Source organism: Lates calcarifer, linkage group LG4 (genome assembly GCF_001640805.2).
Source record: "Lates calcarifer isolate ASB-BC8 linkage group LG4, TLL_Latcal_v3, whole genome shotgun sequence".
In the NCBI taxonomy this organism is placed as follows: domain Eukaryota; kingdom Metazoa; phylum Chordata; class Actinopteri; family Centropomidae; genus Lates; species Lates calcarifer.
In genome coordinates this window covers 2,973,432-2,992,804 of record NC_066836.1, presented here as the reverse complement: position 1 = coordinate 2,992,804, position 19,373 = coordinate 2,973,432, and the positions used below count along the sequence as shown (strand labels likewise).

Genomic DNA, 19,373 nt, shown 5'->3' with positions numbered 1-19,373 from the left:
AAAACATCATGTCCACAGTCAACTGTTGTTTGTGTTGCTATTTCACTTTGCTGAACGCAGGGTGCAGAGTTCTGTTTGTATTTATCTGTGTGTTGCTGTGCTGCTGTATTCACATGAATTATCTGACAGAATCAAGGTTCAGCTGCAAAGCCAAGAAATATTTACTGGTGCAAATCTGACCAGGGTGCAGTTTACAGGAGTGTAGGTTTAAGATAAGTGATGGTGATTTTTTTGTTTTACTGCTGATCCAACAAGCTTCATCAGTTCTACTGAATAATGGGAAGTTCCAGGCTTTTAAAACTCAGTGGGACCTTCACACATTGAGGTAACACAGGAATTCTTAAGGCTGGGTTTTCAGGTCACGTGGTCATCGTGATGGGCCGCAGCTGCTGTGAACACACCTGTGATTGGGCTTCAGGAAAGCACAAACCCAACCTCTGTTGATGGAACTGATGAAGCTTGTTTAATGACTGCAGTTGCTGATAACACCTGCAACTACAGATGAGTTTTCAGATCCATAATAACTGGGTTTGTAATGAAAGCATCTTCAAAAGAGATGGCCTCCCTTATCAGTGCTTATTTATGACTATCCTTATTATTTTTGGTTCTCTCTCCGTACTTGAGTTCAAAGGCTGGAGTAAAATGACCACTATTTGTTTAATGAGCCAATGTGAGTGTGAGGGTTGGACCCAGGACATAGTTATTAGTTGATTTGTTGGCCTCATTAATGTGTTGTGACCTTCATGGTAAAAACCTTTAGTAAAGACTTGCTTGGTTAAGCTCCTGTGTGTAAATCACCAATGATAAAAGAGAGTGAAGGTAGGAGAAGTGGGCTTCTATGCAGCAAGGAGCTAGCTGAAAACCTGCAGACTGGAAGGAAACATCTGGGCAAGAATGGTGAATGGATAAAACTTTTCTGCCACAAGACAACTTGACCTCCAACTGCTGTGTACTGGCCAGCTTCCAGGATGTCAGTGGGAAAACAGCGTGCATGCTCAGCAGCCCTTCCCTGGATAAATAAAAACTTTACAAAAAAAGTTTTGGCAAAGTATGCCAGTCAGTTTCTCAGCAGCTAACACAATGTCTTCATTCATACGCCTGAGCAAACTGTTATTTTCTGTCTGCTGGATACGTGACCACAATGAAATGTTGTCACCACGTCAAAGTTTTCCATGCCTCCTCTACACGGCTCCCAGCGGGAACTTCAATGAGCTGCAGTGAATGACTGTACCACTTCATACAGGAGACAAGACAATGACACAGACAATGTTATTCTCAATGTAGAACTACAATTTTACTCATTCTGCATGTTAGAGAACGACTGCAAAGACCAGTAAATCCACAATGATGGTGGAAACTACTGTGTGTTTAACTCTAGAACAACGTCACTTTCCTGCTTTGGTTTTTTGACATTTCTAAAAGTAAGTCAAACGTCTCCTAAGATTGATAACTGCACCATGGTAATGTATATAATATGATGTTGTAATGTGAAGCAAACACAGAGATCTTTGCTAAAAAACTTTATCAGTTTTGGTGGGACAAAACCACTCCTTTATTATTTTTCTAATATAAAGGTTTTCATGTGAGCAGAACAACTTAAAATTATTTTTATTTACTTACAAACTAACTTATCCACAAAGAAGTCAAAAGAAAGTCTGTCAGGCTGAAACACTAACATTACAAAAGCTTGCAACATTTTGAGAATCTTTGCTAATCAGGCTAAGAGTTTACAGCTATGCTACCTGCTCTGCAACTCAACATGTTTACAATGATAATGCTAATCTTCTGATGCTAAGCAGGTGTAAGCAGGCGTTTTTAAAAAATGTTTTTATCATGTCTACCATATTAATTTAGCATTTTAGCATGCTAACATTTGCCAGCTAAACACAAAACAAAACCGAGGTTGATGGAAATGTCATTAGTCTGGCAGGTATTTAGATAAATAAACCAACAGCAACAAAAAAACTGAGGGATGAACAAGTTATTTCAGTTCATCCTGAGAAGCATGAATGTGTGCAGCAATCTGTAGAGTAGCTGTTGACCAACTGTCCAACCACTGTCCACTGTATTCCCATTTCAAAATCTCAAAACAATGGGTCAAGTGAAAAGTTACTGCAAAGGAAATCGAGCTTTTGATATTGAGAGAGTAAATATGTGAAAAAACACTAAATTCAATTAAAGACATTTAATTACATTTTAAATTTAATTAGCTCATGTCCACCTGTCATCTTCATATTTCTGTCCATCACAAGCGTGCTGGCAAACAAAGAAGAAAGAAGAAGAAAACAACATTAAATGTCACCTGGCCTTTTTACATGAAACCACGCATCAGTCCACAAGGACACTGTCTGCAGCCGAGGACCTGGGCTGAATCTCAGTGGGTATCTGTGTTTCTTAATGAGAGAGATGCTGATGATTAACTAATGGCGTGTTTGATTGACGGTGGAGGTAATGTGAGCAGGCCTTCATTAGTCTGTATCTGATCTGACTGATGTTCTCGTAGGTCGGCACGTTGACACTGATCTATGAGCTCGGACACGGACTCATAAATGCGTGCAGATTATTAAAGTGCTGCGGTGCCTGGCCTGGGGAAACTGACAGCGCTGCCGCTGGGAGGCAAACACAAACATGCCTGCATGTGAGGGAAGAGAGCGCAGACAGAAACTATAGGAGGCACTGGACTGAAGCTAAATATAATCTGCTGTGCTGTATTTATAGACCTGGTTTTTATGGATGTTTTAGTCCTTGTATTTCCAGAATGTCAGTGTTGTGCAGGTTTAGAAAAGCTGCCTGTGTAACAGTATGTTTTAAGTTTAAGGTTAAGGTAAAAAATAATGGATGAACAGAAAAAAAATAAGGATGTTCTGAGGTCAGTTATTTCTGAGCAGTTGATCAGTGTTTCACTTCTGATCTGATCTGCCTTTTTCTTTCTCCACCATTAGTCATCACAATCAAAGACTAGTTTTACAGTTTCATTTATTCAAGTGTCTGATTAATAGTTGGAGGCTAAATGGATTTATCTGATTGACTTGTGTTTCTATGGTTACAGGTCTACAGAGCCACTGGCTGAAGCTTGTAAATCATCTTATCTTGTAATAAAACCACTGCAATCAATATTGAGTAATGTCTTCAATAGTTAGCTGCATGATAACTGGGTAATGTGTAATGAGGCTTCCAATTAGGACCAGGATTGATGCTGTTATTGGCATCATGACAACTTTAATGTATGTAATGCCTTAACTGAAGCATCACATGATGGAGCACTGACAGCAGTGTGGTCTCAGTTCTTTTTATCATGTGTTTGTTTTTTTGTGTGACAGCTGACACTGACACCGTTAAACCTTCCAATATCTGATATTTCATCCCATTGTTCAACACTTCTTATTTATTTGATGGTTTTAATGTTCAGGGATTTTACTCTCGTTCTGTGAACTGCTTGTCAGGAACATTAAAACTCTCTTAGCTGAGTCTTAGCAAAGAAGATTAAATGTCACTCCATGTTTCACAGACTGTTGTTATAGTTGGGAGAGGAGTTTCTGTGACAGAAGGAGTGGATCACATTAATCGGCTGTTTGCAGATGTTTAATAAAAATACTGGCCTTGTAAATTGTTCTAACTCAAACCCTCTACACTGCTTTGTCTGGCTTCCTGTGTGTGTGTGTGTGTGTGTGTGTGTGTGCCTCAGAAAGACAACATGGAGCCCAATCAGCACACTGCACTGAATTGTGGGTGTTTTGTCAGGGAGGGAAACACATGATCAACAGCATTCATATTTCAGCGAGCCCACACGGTGAACTTTGCAGCAGCAGCAAATTCTTTTATGATGTAATTAAAACTTCTTAAAAATGGCTTCCCCCCGAGAACCAATTAGAGGACAAAAAGGCGAAAAATTTGAAGGAACAATATAACCCAGGACATGTTTAGAGTCTAAACAGCGCAAATTTACAGCACCTCTGTCTACACCTCCCTCCCCCGAGCTGCGTCCGTACAAACACAAGTGTCTTTATTTACAGCGTATTGATTTTCAGCTACACGCACTTCATCAGGTGGCGAGACGCGTCACGTTAATCACTGAGGTTTATGACGTGGATGAGAGTCTGGTGCATTTTCCAGCTTTGTCTCCATGTTTCCTTTAATTTGTGAATTCATGTCTTTAATAACGACAGAGAAGGTGAAGCTAAGAGTCAGAGATTTACAGCAAACACCCCCGCCCTGTTTCTGTTTAGTGTGGTTGCAGGGGAGTATTGTCACTGTATGCCAGTGAACTCGCTGATTTTAGCAGATCACACCATTGGTTTTTAGTTAATAAGAGTGACTTCCTTCAGTCCAGGAAATAATTGGTTTCAGTTAACTTTCAGGACATGTATTAAAATCTGCACAAAGAGTTTTGGAATTAAATTTTTGTCTGTTTTGTAGCCGTTTTGTGTTCAAGGACATCTCATATTTCAGTCTCCTGCCAAACAGCAAACATTAAATGCAACAAATGAGAAAACGACCCTCTGCAGGACATCCATATTAGCTTTCGTTTGTCTTCTGGATTCATTTTTCTGACGGCGCTGCTCATGAATGAAACGCAGTTGAGATGTGGGTGCATCCATTCTGACAACTGCATTAGCTCTGACAATAAATAAAGGTAGATAAATGTTCGCTGTGATGGATTACTGATGTCCAGCAAGTCTTTTCAAATTGATTTTAAAATATAATTAAATTAATGAAAAGGAGCGTCTGTCTGGAAGGTGGAAAGTCAATCTTAAAATTGATGGCAGCTAGAAAATGTGTTTTTTTAAAACAATTTTTATCAAGTGAACCATTGGCATGGTGCTCATAAGCTTGTCATCTAAATATCTTTAATGTAAGTTTAAATGAAGCTCTTGCATAAGGCTGTATCACTACAAAAGGATGAGACACTTCATTCATAGAGAAATGATTCATTGATTCACTAAATGTCAAAAAAGTAATTTGTACTAAATTTACTGTGACTCTGAATGTTTTCTTTATGTGATAATTTTGTCTATTGGCCTGAGACAAATAAAAGCCTTTCACACAAAGACTTTTTTCCAGGCGACAAAAGAAAGTACAGAAATCGATGAAGGTACAAGGAAAAGGACTGCTCACCTTAAAAGCAATAAAAAACATTAAGAGCTGCTGTGGTGAAGGTGGAGACATGAGGATGTGTGTGCTTTAACAGAGCATGTGTGCCTCCTCAACCCTCCCTACATGAATAAAGGTTAAAAGAAAAAAAAAAAACCAACAACCCCCTCTCATGGGCTCCAGGCCAGGGAATCCACTTGGTGCCACATGACCGACACGAATCACGCATCACCCCGGGGGCGACGGCGGGCGTTTCAGTGTCTGGAGGCGTGTGCCACCCAAATCACCCCCTCTTTATTAAAACCCTGCTGATGGGGAGGAAGGCTGGGTTTGGGGGTTGGGGTGTGCCAACAGGGGCGCCTCTGTTTACATGGCCCTCTGACCAAAACAAATGTAGGGGTCTTCACCCGTGTGCTTTGCCTCTGTGCTTGAACAAACAAACAAATAAAAGGGGGAACATGATACAATATGGTGGAGTCGAGGGAGGGCGGGGATCAGGGGACTGAAGGGAGAGAAGCTGGAGGAGGCGAAATATAGGACAGACCCAGTGCTCATACAGGACTGCTGCTGCAAAAACCTTTACACTGATAATAAACACATTTCAATGTGATACCATGAAAAAATAAAAAAATATATTACAAGTGTTTGTTTAGAGCTCTGCTCATCAAACAACATAAAGCTTGAATAAGGAATAAAAGTGGACATAGTTGAACGACAGCAAGAGGCAAATTACTCTTCATCAGAATGTTTTAATGAAACAGCTCGAGAGACTAATGTCAAAGCTTCATTGTCAGATTTAAGAGAAGCTAAACCAAAGCTAGCATGTTTATTCTCACAGCGAACCTGCTAAAAGCTTTTCTAGCAATGACTCATGATTACTAGGAGCATTAAAAACAGGTTAAACTGTGTATGAGTTAAAGGCAAGACTGGGTTAAATCTTTTTTAGGTAAAATTATGTTCAGTGCTAAAGTTGCTAAAGCTAAATGCTGGTAACTACAGTGGATTTAAGCCTAAAACTACAGAGAAAGGGACAGGAAAAGATGTCCACAAACCACAATCTCCAGTGTTACAACGAGTCACACACCTTACCTGCACATCCTTATATTTCGCCACACCACATCAACATTACAGGACTCCTGCAGAATCATCCAACATGTATGTATTTAGATAGATGGACGAGTTTTACAAATTTGATGTTTGATGTGGGATGCTACAACTCCACAGTCAAATCCACTGCTATGAATCCTGATACAAAACAGTAATGACATTTATTCAAATTTGGAGGGAATGAAACTAAAATATCTCACTGAAATCAGATCAGGACCGGGCTTCCCTCCATCACTGATTCATTGTATGATATGTAATCAATCAAATTACATTTCTATCCATCATATCAGCCGCAGACGACACTGACTGGAAACAGCCTGATTTTTAATGAAAGGATGTTATCTGGTGTATTTACCCAAGACGAGGAGAGAGAGCAAGGAAAACTGAAGAGGATGAGAAACAATAATAATAATAAAAGAGAATTGACATGAGGAGTGAGGAGGTGTGTGACAGTCAGAGAACAGGAGTTATTGTTTGCTTGTTTAATCTAAATTAAGATGCACTGGAAATACTGGATACTTGTCTGTGTAATGATGATGTTATCGTGTTATCGAGAGAAAACAGACACAGTGTGAGGCAGGCAAAAAAAAAGAAGTCATTTAATTTCATCTTGAGTCTTAAAAACTTTTGAAAATATGCAAATTTGTTCAGATGTCTCGGAAAGATTCCAAAACATTTCTCATGTTTCAAGAAATTTCATGGTGTGGATGATGATATCTTTAAATAAGATAATGTTGCTTCAAGATAATATCTCTTGATTTGTGGAAAATCAGTGCAAAAAGTTGAGTTCCAGTGCAATCAAGTGCTATGATCTCACTCTACTGCCGGAGAGTTTCTTCCACTTCGAGGAGAAAAAAGACTTTTAGGAGCAGATAAAAGTTTGAATCAGATGTAAAGATAAACTGAAGGCGACGTTGTAGACTCCCGTGTCGACAGCAGAGTAATCCAGGGACTGACTGACTGACTGACTGACTGACGAGCATCATCCACCGTCTCCCCGCCCAGCGCTCCGACACACTGCACGCACTCCTCTGTCGACGCCTGTCAATCAATGCCTCCTTTGTCAGCGTCGGGCCAATCCCATTTCACTGTTTCACAGGGACCGCTTGATTGACAAGCCGGGGAGCGGAGGAGTGGAGAGCTGAAGGTGGAGGGGATTCAGAGGGAGCTGGTGACACAGTGACGGGAATGGAAGATGGTGTGTGTGTGTGTGTGAAATGAGGCCTCAAACTAAACGCGCCAAGGGCAAGAATCATTAACATGCAGTAGCTGGTGAGTGTGTGCATGCATATACAGTATGTGTGTGTGTGTGTTTGTGTTAGTATGTCTGTGTGTGTGTGTGTGTTGACAGCCAGCAGGAAGGAGCTGCAGTAGTAAGGCCGTCAGGCAGCCTGCCGCTTCCTGTCTGCTTTAATTGCATGTAGCCCTAGAGAGTGCACACACACACACACACACACACACAGACAGAATCCAGCCCAGGGAACCCCTCTACACAGCAGTGCTGACAAAGAGACGAGGCTTACACGGCTAAGATGGGAGCTGAACACTGAGGTCTTTCACTGAGGATGACGACGGCTCGCTGTTGAGACTCGATAAAGACGACAGAGGAAAGAGAATCAACTGGCGGGGGCTTTGGGAGTCTGAGCAAAGCGGGGCTGAGCAAACCCTCCAAGAATGAGCAACATGCCTGTTTTTGTTAGCTATTAATCAGATAAATAACGCGTAAACACAGTCTTACGTGTGATTTTTAATTAGCATTTTCCAATTAGAGGCTTAAAGCAACTCTTGGAGGCAAGTAACCATGAAGATAAGATTCTCACACCGAGGAAAAGCAAATATTTTGCGTAGACAGGGGAAGGGGTAGAGCTGAAATGTCAGCCTGTCATTGGACAAGTTGAATGTCAGACTTTCAGCAACAGTCTGTTCTTTTAGGTAGTTAGTAGTAGATACAGTAAATGTTATGTCTCCATCATCTTCCTCATTGGTAAACAATAGATGTTTATGCAAACATTAACACCATGAATTTTTACAAGTCCCTGGGTGATGAGGTAAAGCTTTGACGCAGCAGCACAGTCTATTTCAGAAGTTAAAAATCCCCGGAGAAGAGCATGAAATGTAAGCACTTAGGGGATGGGCTGGGCTCATTATAAAATCAATGCTCACAGGACCACTCTCATTTAAAAACATGGTGGGGAAAAGGTCAGAGAGAGAGAGACGGAAAAATCTCAATCTAATTCTTTGCTCAAAAAGCCACTTAATATTGGATTCTGTAAATTAAATTTCACACCCGGCTATTCCGGCCAAAGGATAATTACAGCGAGCAGAGGAAGGAATGGAAATGACTCGAGGTGGAAAACCTGTTGGATTGGTGATATTGCTTCATGTCTCAAACAACAAATTATAGCAGGAGATTAAGTATGGGCAGCAATCACCACACAGCATCAATCTAGTTATGACACGTCAATGTAAAATAAAAACCGAGGTTGATTTAGTGAAGCAGAATGAGGTGAATGTCACCAGCACTCACACAGTAAAAGGTTTCACTCTAGAAATGCTGCACTTGAGGCAGAGTAAGGTTCTTTATAAATGAACCTGGTATAAAGACAAAACATTGAGATAGTTGGGTTTTAAAAATACCATTTGCAGCATTTTTTAAATTATTTTGAGGAACAGCAGCAATAACGACATCTTTATTTTTCTCCTCTAGCTGATGTACTGTCTGAGCTGTCCCTGCCAGAAGAGGACCCACTATAAACTGAAACAAACTCTACAGTAGATGCTTCAACTTCACTTTAAGTGGTCAAAAGCAGAAAAGGTTGGAGACATTGATCTATATCATCTCAATCCTGGAAATGAATCCTCACCTAAATCTTTTCGATTCAAATTCACAGGTAACGCATGCAGTAACACCTCCTACCTGATAGGTGGCGGTAGGATCGCTGCTAGTATCTGTTCCCAGATTGGTGAGCTTCTCCTTGAGCTTGTGGTGGGAGCGGTGGCGGAGGCAGTAGACCACGGTGGAGGCCAGCAGCACGCCGACGATGCACAGGATGGACACGACGGTGAGGATGAGGAACTTGGTCGACTCCGACTGGCTGTACTTGGTGGGGATCTGGTTGATCTGGCTTCCCTGGGGCCACAGAAGAACAGATGAAAGAGGGTCAGTAATATATTTCTATTATTATTTCTACCTGAGGTAAGTGGCTCTCTTTGCAGCTCAATAGGTGGAGCGTAGTACTATCACAGCAGAGATGAGAGTTTTGATTCATCCACCATGCTAAAAATGTCTGCACTGATGGAGGCAGATGCTTGGGAATAAACAGCAGGGGGGTAAAACTATGTATCTAAAAGTATGCACGCTTTCATTCCAGCCGGAAACTACAGCAGGTGATTTCACTGATCAGTCAGACAAGAGGAACTAATCTACAAAATCATCTGGCGGAGTGCTTGATTGGAACAATCCTGCAGACTCTCAGTGCTTCATGGCACATGGTTTGATACTCCTGGATTAAAGCATCCACCGTAACGGTCCAAAAAAACCTCCCTCTGAAATCCTTCATTTGACAAAATAATCTCTCTGAACCTCTTTAAAAGTGTTAATTATTTTTGCTTCAAACGATTCTCCCCCCAAAAAAGTTTGATCCTACATTAGGAGATGACAGCATGAATCACATGGTTCTTTTCTTTCCTTTTTTGGAAAGACATAAATATGCATATCACTGTGCTCGATGAAAAGTATAATCACAAGCGTTTGTTCCACCATCTGTGCCCAGAAGTGCATAGAATGCATAAACTCCTGTTTAGCAAAGCATTCTGGATGTCTCTAGACAGCTCAACACACCGATTGCTATATTGGAGGAATTTTCTACCAACAGACGTTCTGCCGTCTTGAGCAAGCGCCTCGCTGATTCCGACCTCGGCGGCACTTTAATCCAGCGCGTGAAAACCAGATCCCTCAGCAAACAACTGGAGATGAAAGATTTCTTTTCACACAGTCTGCTGCTTAAGATAACACAATGGACACATACTGTATGATGAAAGTCTCTGAGCTGCTTCTTGAGTGTGTAAAACCCACCGCGGCAATAATTCGAGAGAGGGGAAGTTGTCTTATTGAACTGTTCATTATGAGCTGCAGCTCCGACTGCTGCTTGCTGTTCATTTTCAGACACCAGCGAGCTCAAGATAATGGGCCTGTTGCGTTTCACCTGACTGCTAAGAGTTAACAATAGGCAACATAATTCCCCATTATTACACACTGCGTAATGATCTTGACAACAAAGAGCGAGGCAAAAACCAGAAGAGAAGAGCTACAAATTGCACTGCCAATGACAAGGCCTACAATTCCTCCTGACAAAGAATTATCAAAAGAAATCAATGGGGAAAAAATCTTTTCTTGACTCGTTTCTGCTTGGGTACAAGATGAATTTCCCCTCTTTTACTGGTGCAAATATGTAAATGCTTGCTACAGCTCACCATTAACTTCCTTTGATAGTACTTTTATGCTGCGTCTTATGCATGTTTGGTATTATTTTGGTGCTGGAGAAAAGTGTTCCTCACAGACAGGCAGCAGATTTGTCTTGAGGGTAAAAAAAAAACAAAAAAACGGGAGGGTGTGGGGTAAAAAAAATCCCTGTGCCTCGGTGGTAGAGGTCACAGAGATTAGGCGAGGTGCGGCGTGGTGAGTTAATGGAAAGGAGGCTTTGAAAGCGGTAGGGAGAAAGGGGGCAGCCCTGTCGAATCCCTCCTGCCTGCCTGTCAGCACAGAGAAACCCTGAAACCCTGGGAGGTGGGAAAAGGCGGCTCTGCCCTGCGCACGGATTGTTGTGGAATTCTTGTGAGGTTTCAGGGAGTGACCCCCTCCCCTCACAGACACACACACACACACACTACCACCACCATCACGACTCGACGATGCCACCCCCCTCTCCTCTCGCCACCCCACCCCCTATGATTTCATTCATTGCTGCTGCTGCATTCAGCACCTGATAAAGAGTGCCTGCAGAAAGACCCACAATGGGAAACAACAGTTGTTCGATGCTTTGTGGGGTGTCCACTTTGCTTGGGGAGCTCTAAGCCGTACTGTAAAAGCTGGTTGCATAGTAATGTGGCAGCCCTGAAAGGAAACAGTGGGCGTCTCTGACTGAGGCGCTGCACTAAAGAGCATTTTCTCACTGCTAAGAAAAAAATATATAATAATTATAAAGTGGAACAAAAAATGTGAGAAATTTGGCTCTGAACTACACAGCATAATATAAAAGATTTATCTACTAGTAACCGCAAGTTACTACTGAGGCTGTTCATGAATCAGTAATAAACATAATGCAGGGAGTCTGTTTATGTTAGATTTGTATGGCTGCAGATATTAATATTGCATTAGACATCCATAAAAGCAGATGCAATTGGTTGTGGTTTGGTTGTGTATTTTTAATGTTTCTTTTCATTAATGCCGTCTTAATGTAAGAGATCGCAGCAGAAACAGCAGCCGTTAAAGAGAGCATCATAAACAAAAGTAGCTGAGCAGTAGCCTGTACGTGTCGTGGGCTTGGCAAGGCCATTAATAATGCATTACTGCTGATTCCAAATGCTTCCACTGCAATCATCTTTTGCAAAATGTATTTTTTTTATTTATTTATAATTTTTTTTACCACAGATCAAATAACTTCATTTGTCATTTTACTCCCCGAGTCATCTCATTGTTTTGTCAAATTAAGTTTCATGGAGAGGGATTGCATCTTGCTCGGCAAGTAATGGCCCATAATTCAAGGCTCTAACTGTAACAGCTCAGTCATCTTTCACGGGACAGATGCCGGCGTTTCCAAAGCACACACACACACACACACACCCCTCCTCTCTCTCTCTCTCTCTCTCTCTCACACACACACACACACAGATTCCACCTTCCCCCTTCGTCTCTTTATCATGGCTGCCTAGCATGTCTGTCTATTGATTCAAACAAATGTAGCCTGACCCCAACTGCTTAATCAAGTTTGGTTGCAGTTGTTAGTAACAGTAAAGGGACGGAGGAGTGTGTGTGTGTGTGTGTGTGTGTGTGTGTGTCAGTGAGAGTGAGAGAGAGAGAGAGAGAGACTTTGGCGTGCATGACTTGATAGTTTGCAGCTATGAAAAACGAGCAGCCATTCTGCGCGCGCTGCAGAGGCAGATGTAGCAGAAATTTGCGATGATTGAAAATCAAATGTTTGCTCAGGATGGGAGGTGGACCGTTCACACATGAGCTGATGTGTGCAGCCGTTACTGTGCAGAGGACTGAGTAACCTTTTCAGGAGCATACAGTGGGAAACTGAACTGAAATATGTGAAGTGTATCTGCATAGAAATTCTTACTCTTATCACCAGTGTGTCACCTATACTCTGTATCCGATAATAAGAGGTTATCTGCTCGGCTCTGCGGCTCTAAGGTCTTTCTCGACTCTTCCTCCTGTGCCTTAACACTTTCAATCAAATTACATGCCGAGGGCTTGGTGTAGAGAGCCGCAGCGCAGGTGAACGGCAGCTCAGCAGAGAGAAATGACAGGAAATGGAACATTTGTGTTGTTGGTATGATTGTAGGTAAAAGAAAAAGGAGTAATCTGAGACAATAATCAGTATGACTCCTGTGTTGATTTGGTAGCAAAAAGCAACAGAGCCAGCATGAAATAACACTCCAGACTTCAATCTGGATCCTTCCTGGCTCAGATGTCTTCCCTTTTTTTTCATACGACACAGTAAAAAACCCCCACAGAAAATCCTGTTTGTTTCTGGAGGAAAATCAGACATTTCGATCAAGTCTATTTCAGCTAGCGGCTGAAAATGAAAGGAAAATATTGTCTCCCCAAAGGCACAGGGGAGAAGGGAGTTCCTTTCATGCCTCCACCTCTATTGTCCATCTGCTCTCGCAAAAAAGCGATTGTACTTGCAAATTTTTCATTTCACATAGGCAAACGTGATTTGACATACAGTGTGCCGCTCCTCCTGACTGAGTATTTCTGAAAAGCATCACCATAGTCCGTCAAGGATGCTGGCTGGCTGTATACGCTGCTGGGTTCAGCCCTTTTCAGCAAATATCAGACGCACTCCCTACAGACAGACAGACAGACAGACAGACAGACAGGCGTCTTTGAACAGGAGGAGAAAGAACAAAAACCCTCGAAAAGAGAGGGAAACAAAATGTAGCACTGCAGAATATCCTTTTGGATTTTTTTATTTTGTATTATTTCTCCTCTGGTGAAGTTTGGATTCAGTTTTGCATTAAAATGGGCTCCCCCTCTTTCACCGGCTCTACCATAGTGTGATGTGTAGGTAGCTTTCAAATTCATCTACTTACAATAATCTGCTCTCCTGCTGTTACCACTAAGAAAATGTTTCTGAAATCAATTAAGAAATTTGAATGAGGTGAAATCAGTTTGAAAAAGTCTACAAAGACTGTGGCAGAAATAAGTGTGTGTGTAGTTTCTGGTATCTGGATTTGAGATGGAGGTTTAGCGGTGGAGGGGTTAGGTCTCCTGGTTGGTGTGTGTGTGTGTGTGTGAGGGGGGTGTGGATTAGCCAGGCTCCCATAGACAAAAGGCAGATGGATTTGCACGGATCTGGCTTATTCAGAACGGGTGAAAAAAGGTCAGAGGGAGAGCGGCGGCCGGCCATTGTTTTCCTCCACGACGACTGCTGTAGGAAACAAAGATCTGTCCCTCACCTCTGATTCATCCTGGGCCTTTGAAAAAGTTCAGCCGGGGTTTTAGCAAAACCTTTCACACAGAAACACACACACACACACACACCTGCACATGTAACTAAGTGGATGTATCTTCACATGCTGATGAATAACGTGCACACACATGCACACATTCTGATATGTTGAGTGATTTTATATTTGATGCACTCACATCTGCAGGCACACTCTGGTACACACATGTAATTTTTCCACACACACTCATACACTGTACACGCTTGCAGACGCACATAAGTACACATGCACCCAAGCGAAAGTCCACACACACACAATTTAAAAAAGCCCAATGGCGTGCTCTAAAATGTATCTCAGCAGTGTGGGTAAATCTAACAGAAAGACGATTAATTTCACTTTACACGCTTTTCATTCCTCTTATATCTCAGCCAGCCAAAACAGGGTGAATCCATTTCTCAGCAATATCACACGCTGCATACAAATTAGGATCCTGCTCCAAGTTGACTATCATCGGCAAGATTAAAAAATACACAGTATGATTTAAAGTTTGTGTTCCAGCAGGATGCAGCTGGAGAAAATGAAAACAGCAGTAAATCCCATTAAACTGAATGTTATTACAGTGTTTCAGTGAGATGCAGCTGCATGAAGCCCCTCGATGAGGGCGCGCTGTCAATCAGTGTCTAAACTCCACGGATACTCCCACTGCTCGTTCACTGTAAGAAATTCTACTTTCTGGCTACAATTAGTCAATTTAAACAGTTTAGTCATTTTTGGTCACAAAATGCAATAAATAAAAAAGACTATGTTATAAAAAATGAGGGATAAAATGTGCAGAACACAGTCCTCAGTCCAACAGAGGAATGAATGAAGACAACAGCAACAGCATTTTTTTTTTGTATTTTAGGGAGAGAAATTCAGGCTACATTAGCATGCAGAAGAATAATTAAATCCTACCAAAAATCCATGGTGAGGTAATGCAACAGACACCTCCTCCCGCGTCTATTTCCCATTCCACTCCGGCTGCACCGACACCACCGACTCAGAGACAGCACCACACCGGCGGCAGCAGAGGAGGAGGAGGAGGAGGAGGAGGGAGAGAGTGGGAGAGAGAGGGAGTTTCATCTCCTCCCATCACCCCCTTTCTCTCCTTTCAAAAGAATTAAAAAAAAAGAAAGTTCCCGGCTTCCTCTCCTCCTCCCTCTTCTTTCTGCCATTTGCCTCATCCGTTACCAAAAAAGAAAAAGAGGAAAAATGCACCGACAGATTTCTCTCCAGTCTTTTCCTTGACGCAACTGAGCACATGTTCAGGGAGGAGAGGAGAGGAGAGGAGAGGAGAGGAGAGCAGAGGAGAGGAGAGGAGAGGAGTAAGGGGACCAGTAGCCTCCACCACTTCCACACAGAGGAATGAGATGCTGGTTTTTTTTTTTCCTGAGAGAGAGAGAGCGAGCGACTACAAAGTGCGCTGTGGGGCTCCTCCTTATATTCCTCCCATCCCTCCCTCCATTCCCTGCCTGTCTACAGCACATGTCACCTCCCCTCGTTGCCATGGCGACGGCTCCACATGTTGCCGACAGGAGGAGGAAGAGGAGAGGAGAGGAGAGGAGAGGAAGAGGAGAGGAGAGGAGGGCAAAAAAGGAAGAGGAGGAAAAGATGAGAAAAGAGAAAGGAAAGCAAGAAAAAAAATGAGGAGGAAGGAAAGGAATGAGGAGAAGTAGGCTGAGGAGAAGAGGAGCAGAAGGAGGAGGTTGCCGAGGTTGGAAAAAAGAATGGCGAAAAAAAATCCTCTTTACAGCTCATTCGGACTCATGCTGAGCCTTAAAATCTTGTTTTCCTTCAGACAAATTAAAATGATTCTGTCAGTGTGGCAACATTCACATGTTTTCTGGAAAAAAGTTCAGGCACATCAGTCTGACAAGAAACTGCTGCACGATTCAAGAAAACTCCTGCGACTAAGAGGCTTTAAGATTCCTCCTTCAGTAACAGAGTTGTCTCCACAGGCGCTGCAGTGTTTCATTTTCCAAGTCGACCATAATAAGATTTTAGGACTCTGTTAGGGACTGTGACTTGTTCAGATGACGATGTTTTGCATAGTTAAAGGAAATCTCACACAGAAACTGAAAGAGCTTTCTGTCCCTGATATGAAGTCATTGAGCTGTGAAATGATAGGACCAATGGCAACTAACAGTATAAAATGTCATATAGATTAAAAGCAGGACAACATCTGTCATCACTGGGAAAATAAACGTTTATGTAAACAACTAAATCATATATTCAAAACGTTAATTTTCTACTTGATCAACCTCCTCTGTATGATGACCAATACAGCCCTGACAGTTTGTTGGATTTTAGTTTATCACAAATACAGTACGTCGGCCGACAAGGGACAGAAAACTGAAGCACAGAAACAAAAGTTGACGAATTCAGAAACTGTGTTGTTATATAGTTTGTCTGTCAGAGGGCAAGTCCATTATTTTCATTATTGGCCCATAAAAAGGTCATGCTCTCTTATTTCCTGAAAACAATTATTTAATAACAAAATTTGAGGGATTCTTTTGGGCAATATATCACGGTCAGATTCTTTTTAATGTCAAATAATGATACTGTTAATGGTCTTTAAAAATCCTGGGGTTTCTAAAATGTAAACGTATGTTTATGTCCAATTTATTTAACTTTTTTCTCATTAAACTGAAGCACAAAGTCATAGTCATAGTGAGACAATGATTGCAACTAAATATTCCGCAGGTTTGAAGAAAGTGCAGTTGACAGTAACAGTTTTGCTGTTACTGAGGGAGGTGACCCACTCCACCACACACACACACACACACACACACACCATGGCCACCCTCAGGCCTAATCAACAAATAGGGCTAATGAGTTATTAGCAGCAGAGAGTAGAGAAGGAGGCACTGAGACCAATGAGGACTAACAGCTGCAGCAAACATGGGAGGAGGGTTAGAGAATTAAGACAGAAAGGAGTGTTTGTCTGCATGTGTGTGTGTGTGTGTGTGTGTATTTATATACACTTTAGTCCTTCATGCATGGATATACATTTTTGTAACATGCATATGCAGAACTTGGACAGTGTACAGTTGTGTGTGTGTGTGTGTGTGTGTGTGTGTGTGTGTGTGTTCCTCCCAAACTGAGGGGGCAAAGAGAGAGGAGATGCTGCCTAATGCAGATGACAAGGTCCTTTCTGGGGAGTGTGTGTGTGTGTGTATGGGTATATATGTGTGGATTGGGGGGGGGGGATTGTGGGGTCTTCAGTTTATCTTTCCATTCAAACCCCCCCCCCCCCAACACTCCCTCTAACTCCTTCACAGACACCCCCACACCTCCTTTTGTCCCCCTTGGCGACAGCTGGAGGTGGCAGGCAGTGAGGGCCCTGCTCTGCTCTGTGTGTAATGGGGGTGGGTGGGGGTGGTTTGCTTGGTGGTTGGTGGAGATTTGGGGTGGGGGGGGGCTGGGGTGACCAGTGCCTTTCAGTTTGTAGCCCCCCCCCCTCCCTTAATACTTCTCTCAACCCCCACCTGCCCAGCTCTCAATGCTCTGAACACAAGCTAACTGAGCTGGAAGAGAGAGAGAGGGTTAAGGGAGCTTTGGGCGCCAATATTTCATTTCCTTTCCCTTTCAGCGGCACGAAAATCGCATCCCGTCAGGCTTTTATTCTCTACAGCTACACCCCCAGAACACACAAACACACAACCCATTGCCACCTCCTACCTGCTCTCGTTCTTTCTGCCTCTGTCTGCAGCACAGTTATAACAACAGCTTACAAGCAGGAGGTTTAACTGCCTTATTCACTCGTTTCTGTCGAAAACGCCTCGACTCTGATTAATCTCTGCGCTTTCAGTCCCTGAATTTCAATATACTGAATGTTTAAAATTCAAGGTAATAATTCTTTTAATGTGAAATGTGACAAACCCACTGATAAATATAACCCTATGGAGCTTTTTAGCCTCCTTTAGCTCATTGTTTTGGTTCTACCGAACAGCAGACTGATAAAACTAGTGACGAGCCTGTGAAGAAAGCGGAGCATTTAGCAGCTACAGAGTCAGATAGTTTACTCAGGAGGGGAGAGGAGACCAAAGTAGAGCTAAAAAAAAAGAAGAGAGAAACGACCCACGTTCCATAGACGGACAAACACATGACCCCAGACAGAGCTTTTAGTCTCTGGTGAATGGCCGCAGCGGTACTGTGGTAATATACTAATTCAATTCCTATTCAGCATCTCTAAAGACTGATTACTTTGATAGTTTTTTACTGTAGAGAAAAAAATCTGTTAAAAAAGTGGAGTGGAGTGTGTGGTCTACCTCTCTTTAAATTTAACCTTTTGTAAAAAAGGTCTTCACATAAATGCAGAGCGAGATCATATGGGTGAACACTCCATTCAATGTTCACTACAAGGCCACCACTGCACACATGTATAGCATAACAAACATTGCCAGGGATGAAAAGTGCTGTACCTTACTCTATGTATGAGGGGTCAGTGGAGGAGGAGATGTGCAGTGTGAGATACTGGAGGTTTGTGCTACACTCTACAAAGCAACAGATTTGTCTAAATGGAGCATTGTGCTCATGCTGAATGGTCTCCAGCCATGTTAGTTCTTATCTGTAATCAGAATCTGTCATGTTGGTTTGTTGTATTGCCCCTGCCGTGCTGTTCTTTGCCACTGAAGCAGCTGGAAGATGGTATCAGGGTTTCCTTCTCTAGTGGACGACTAAAATAGAAGATATTAAGTTGTAAAAAAGAGGTAAACAGCACTGGCTGGTTAGAGGGATTCAAGCTGCTTTGGTAGCTGATACAGCTTTTACTTTTTGTAACTAAACAGGTGAAGCAAGGCATCCAGGGTCGAAGATATCGCTAGAAAAAGATTTAGGTCCCATTTCACACTGGATCCATGTTACATATTTATCAAATTACCTACTCAGCAGCACCAAACTTTGCTGCTGCAATCAACATAAACATCTACTTAAGATTCAAATAATTTGGTGGAGCAGTTTCACATTCCTGCATCATACAACCACATAATGTAGCACATAAATGCTGTGTGTAGAATAATAATATCTCACTGCTAAATCCATCGCAACACCTTGTTAAAACTGCTTTCAGACACCAGTGGTTATAGTATTGATTAGATTAGAGCAAGTGCTTCCCTTAATTTAATAAAAAAAAGAGAGATTTTCAATAAACTCCACAGCTTTCTGTCACAAGGTGTTCAAAAGTTAAATTACTTTTTCTGTTTGCACTGGAAGAACGGCAGCTTCCTTCTGTTTTGCGCAGCAGATTTAATCAGTTTTCTCACCAAATCTAGTCGACAATCTTCACTGTGATGTTCACACCTGTTTTCAGTTATTATACTAATGTATTATTTCTTTTAATGTTAATAGGAACTGGTACTAAAATGTTATTTTCAGTTGGTCACCAGTAACACTTCTAGAAAGAGAATCGTCGTCTTTTCCACAATGATCTACTGAAGTTATTTGGTTTATCAGTTTTG

General features: G+C 42.1%; 1 protein-coding gene across 3 annotated transcripts in view; it reads right to left on the bottom strand.

The window, feature by feature from the left end:
• The window catches only part of LOC108880939 (receptor-type tyrosine-protein phosphatase N2), a 178,760-nt gene that overhangs the window by 38,846 nt on the left and 120,541 nt on the right, over positions 1-19,373 (bottom strand). For 2 of the 3 annotated variants that reach the window (XM_018672679.2, XM_051069788.1), the window contains one exon: positions 9,116-9,328. In XM_018672679.2, coding sequence (XP_018528195.1) covers positions 9,116-9,328 — 213 coding nt within the window. Of the gene's footprint in view, positions 1-9,115; positions 9,329-14,829; positions 15,276-19,373 lie in introns of those variants that run through there. The other variant, XM_051069790.1, reaches the window with a different exon arrangement.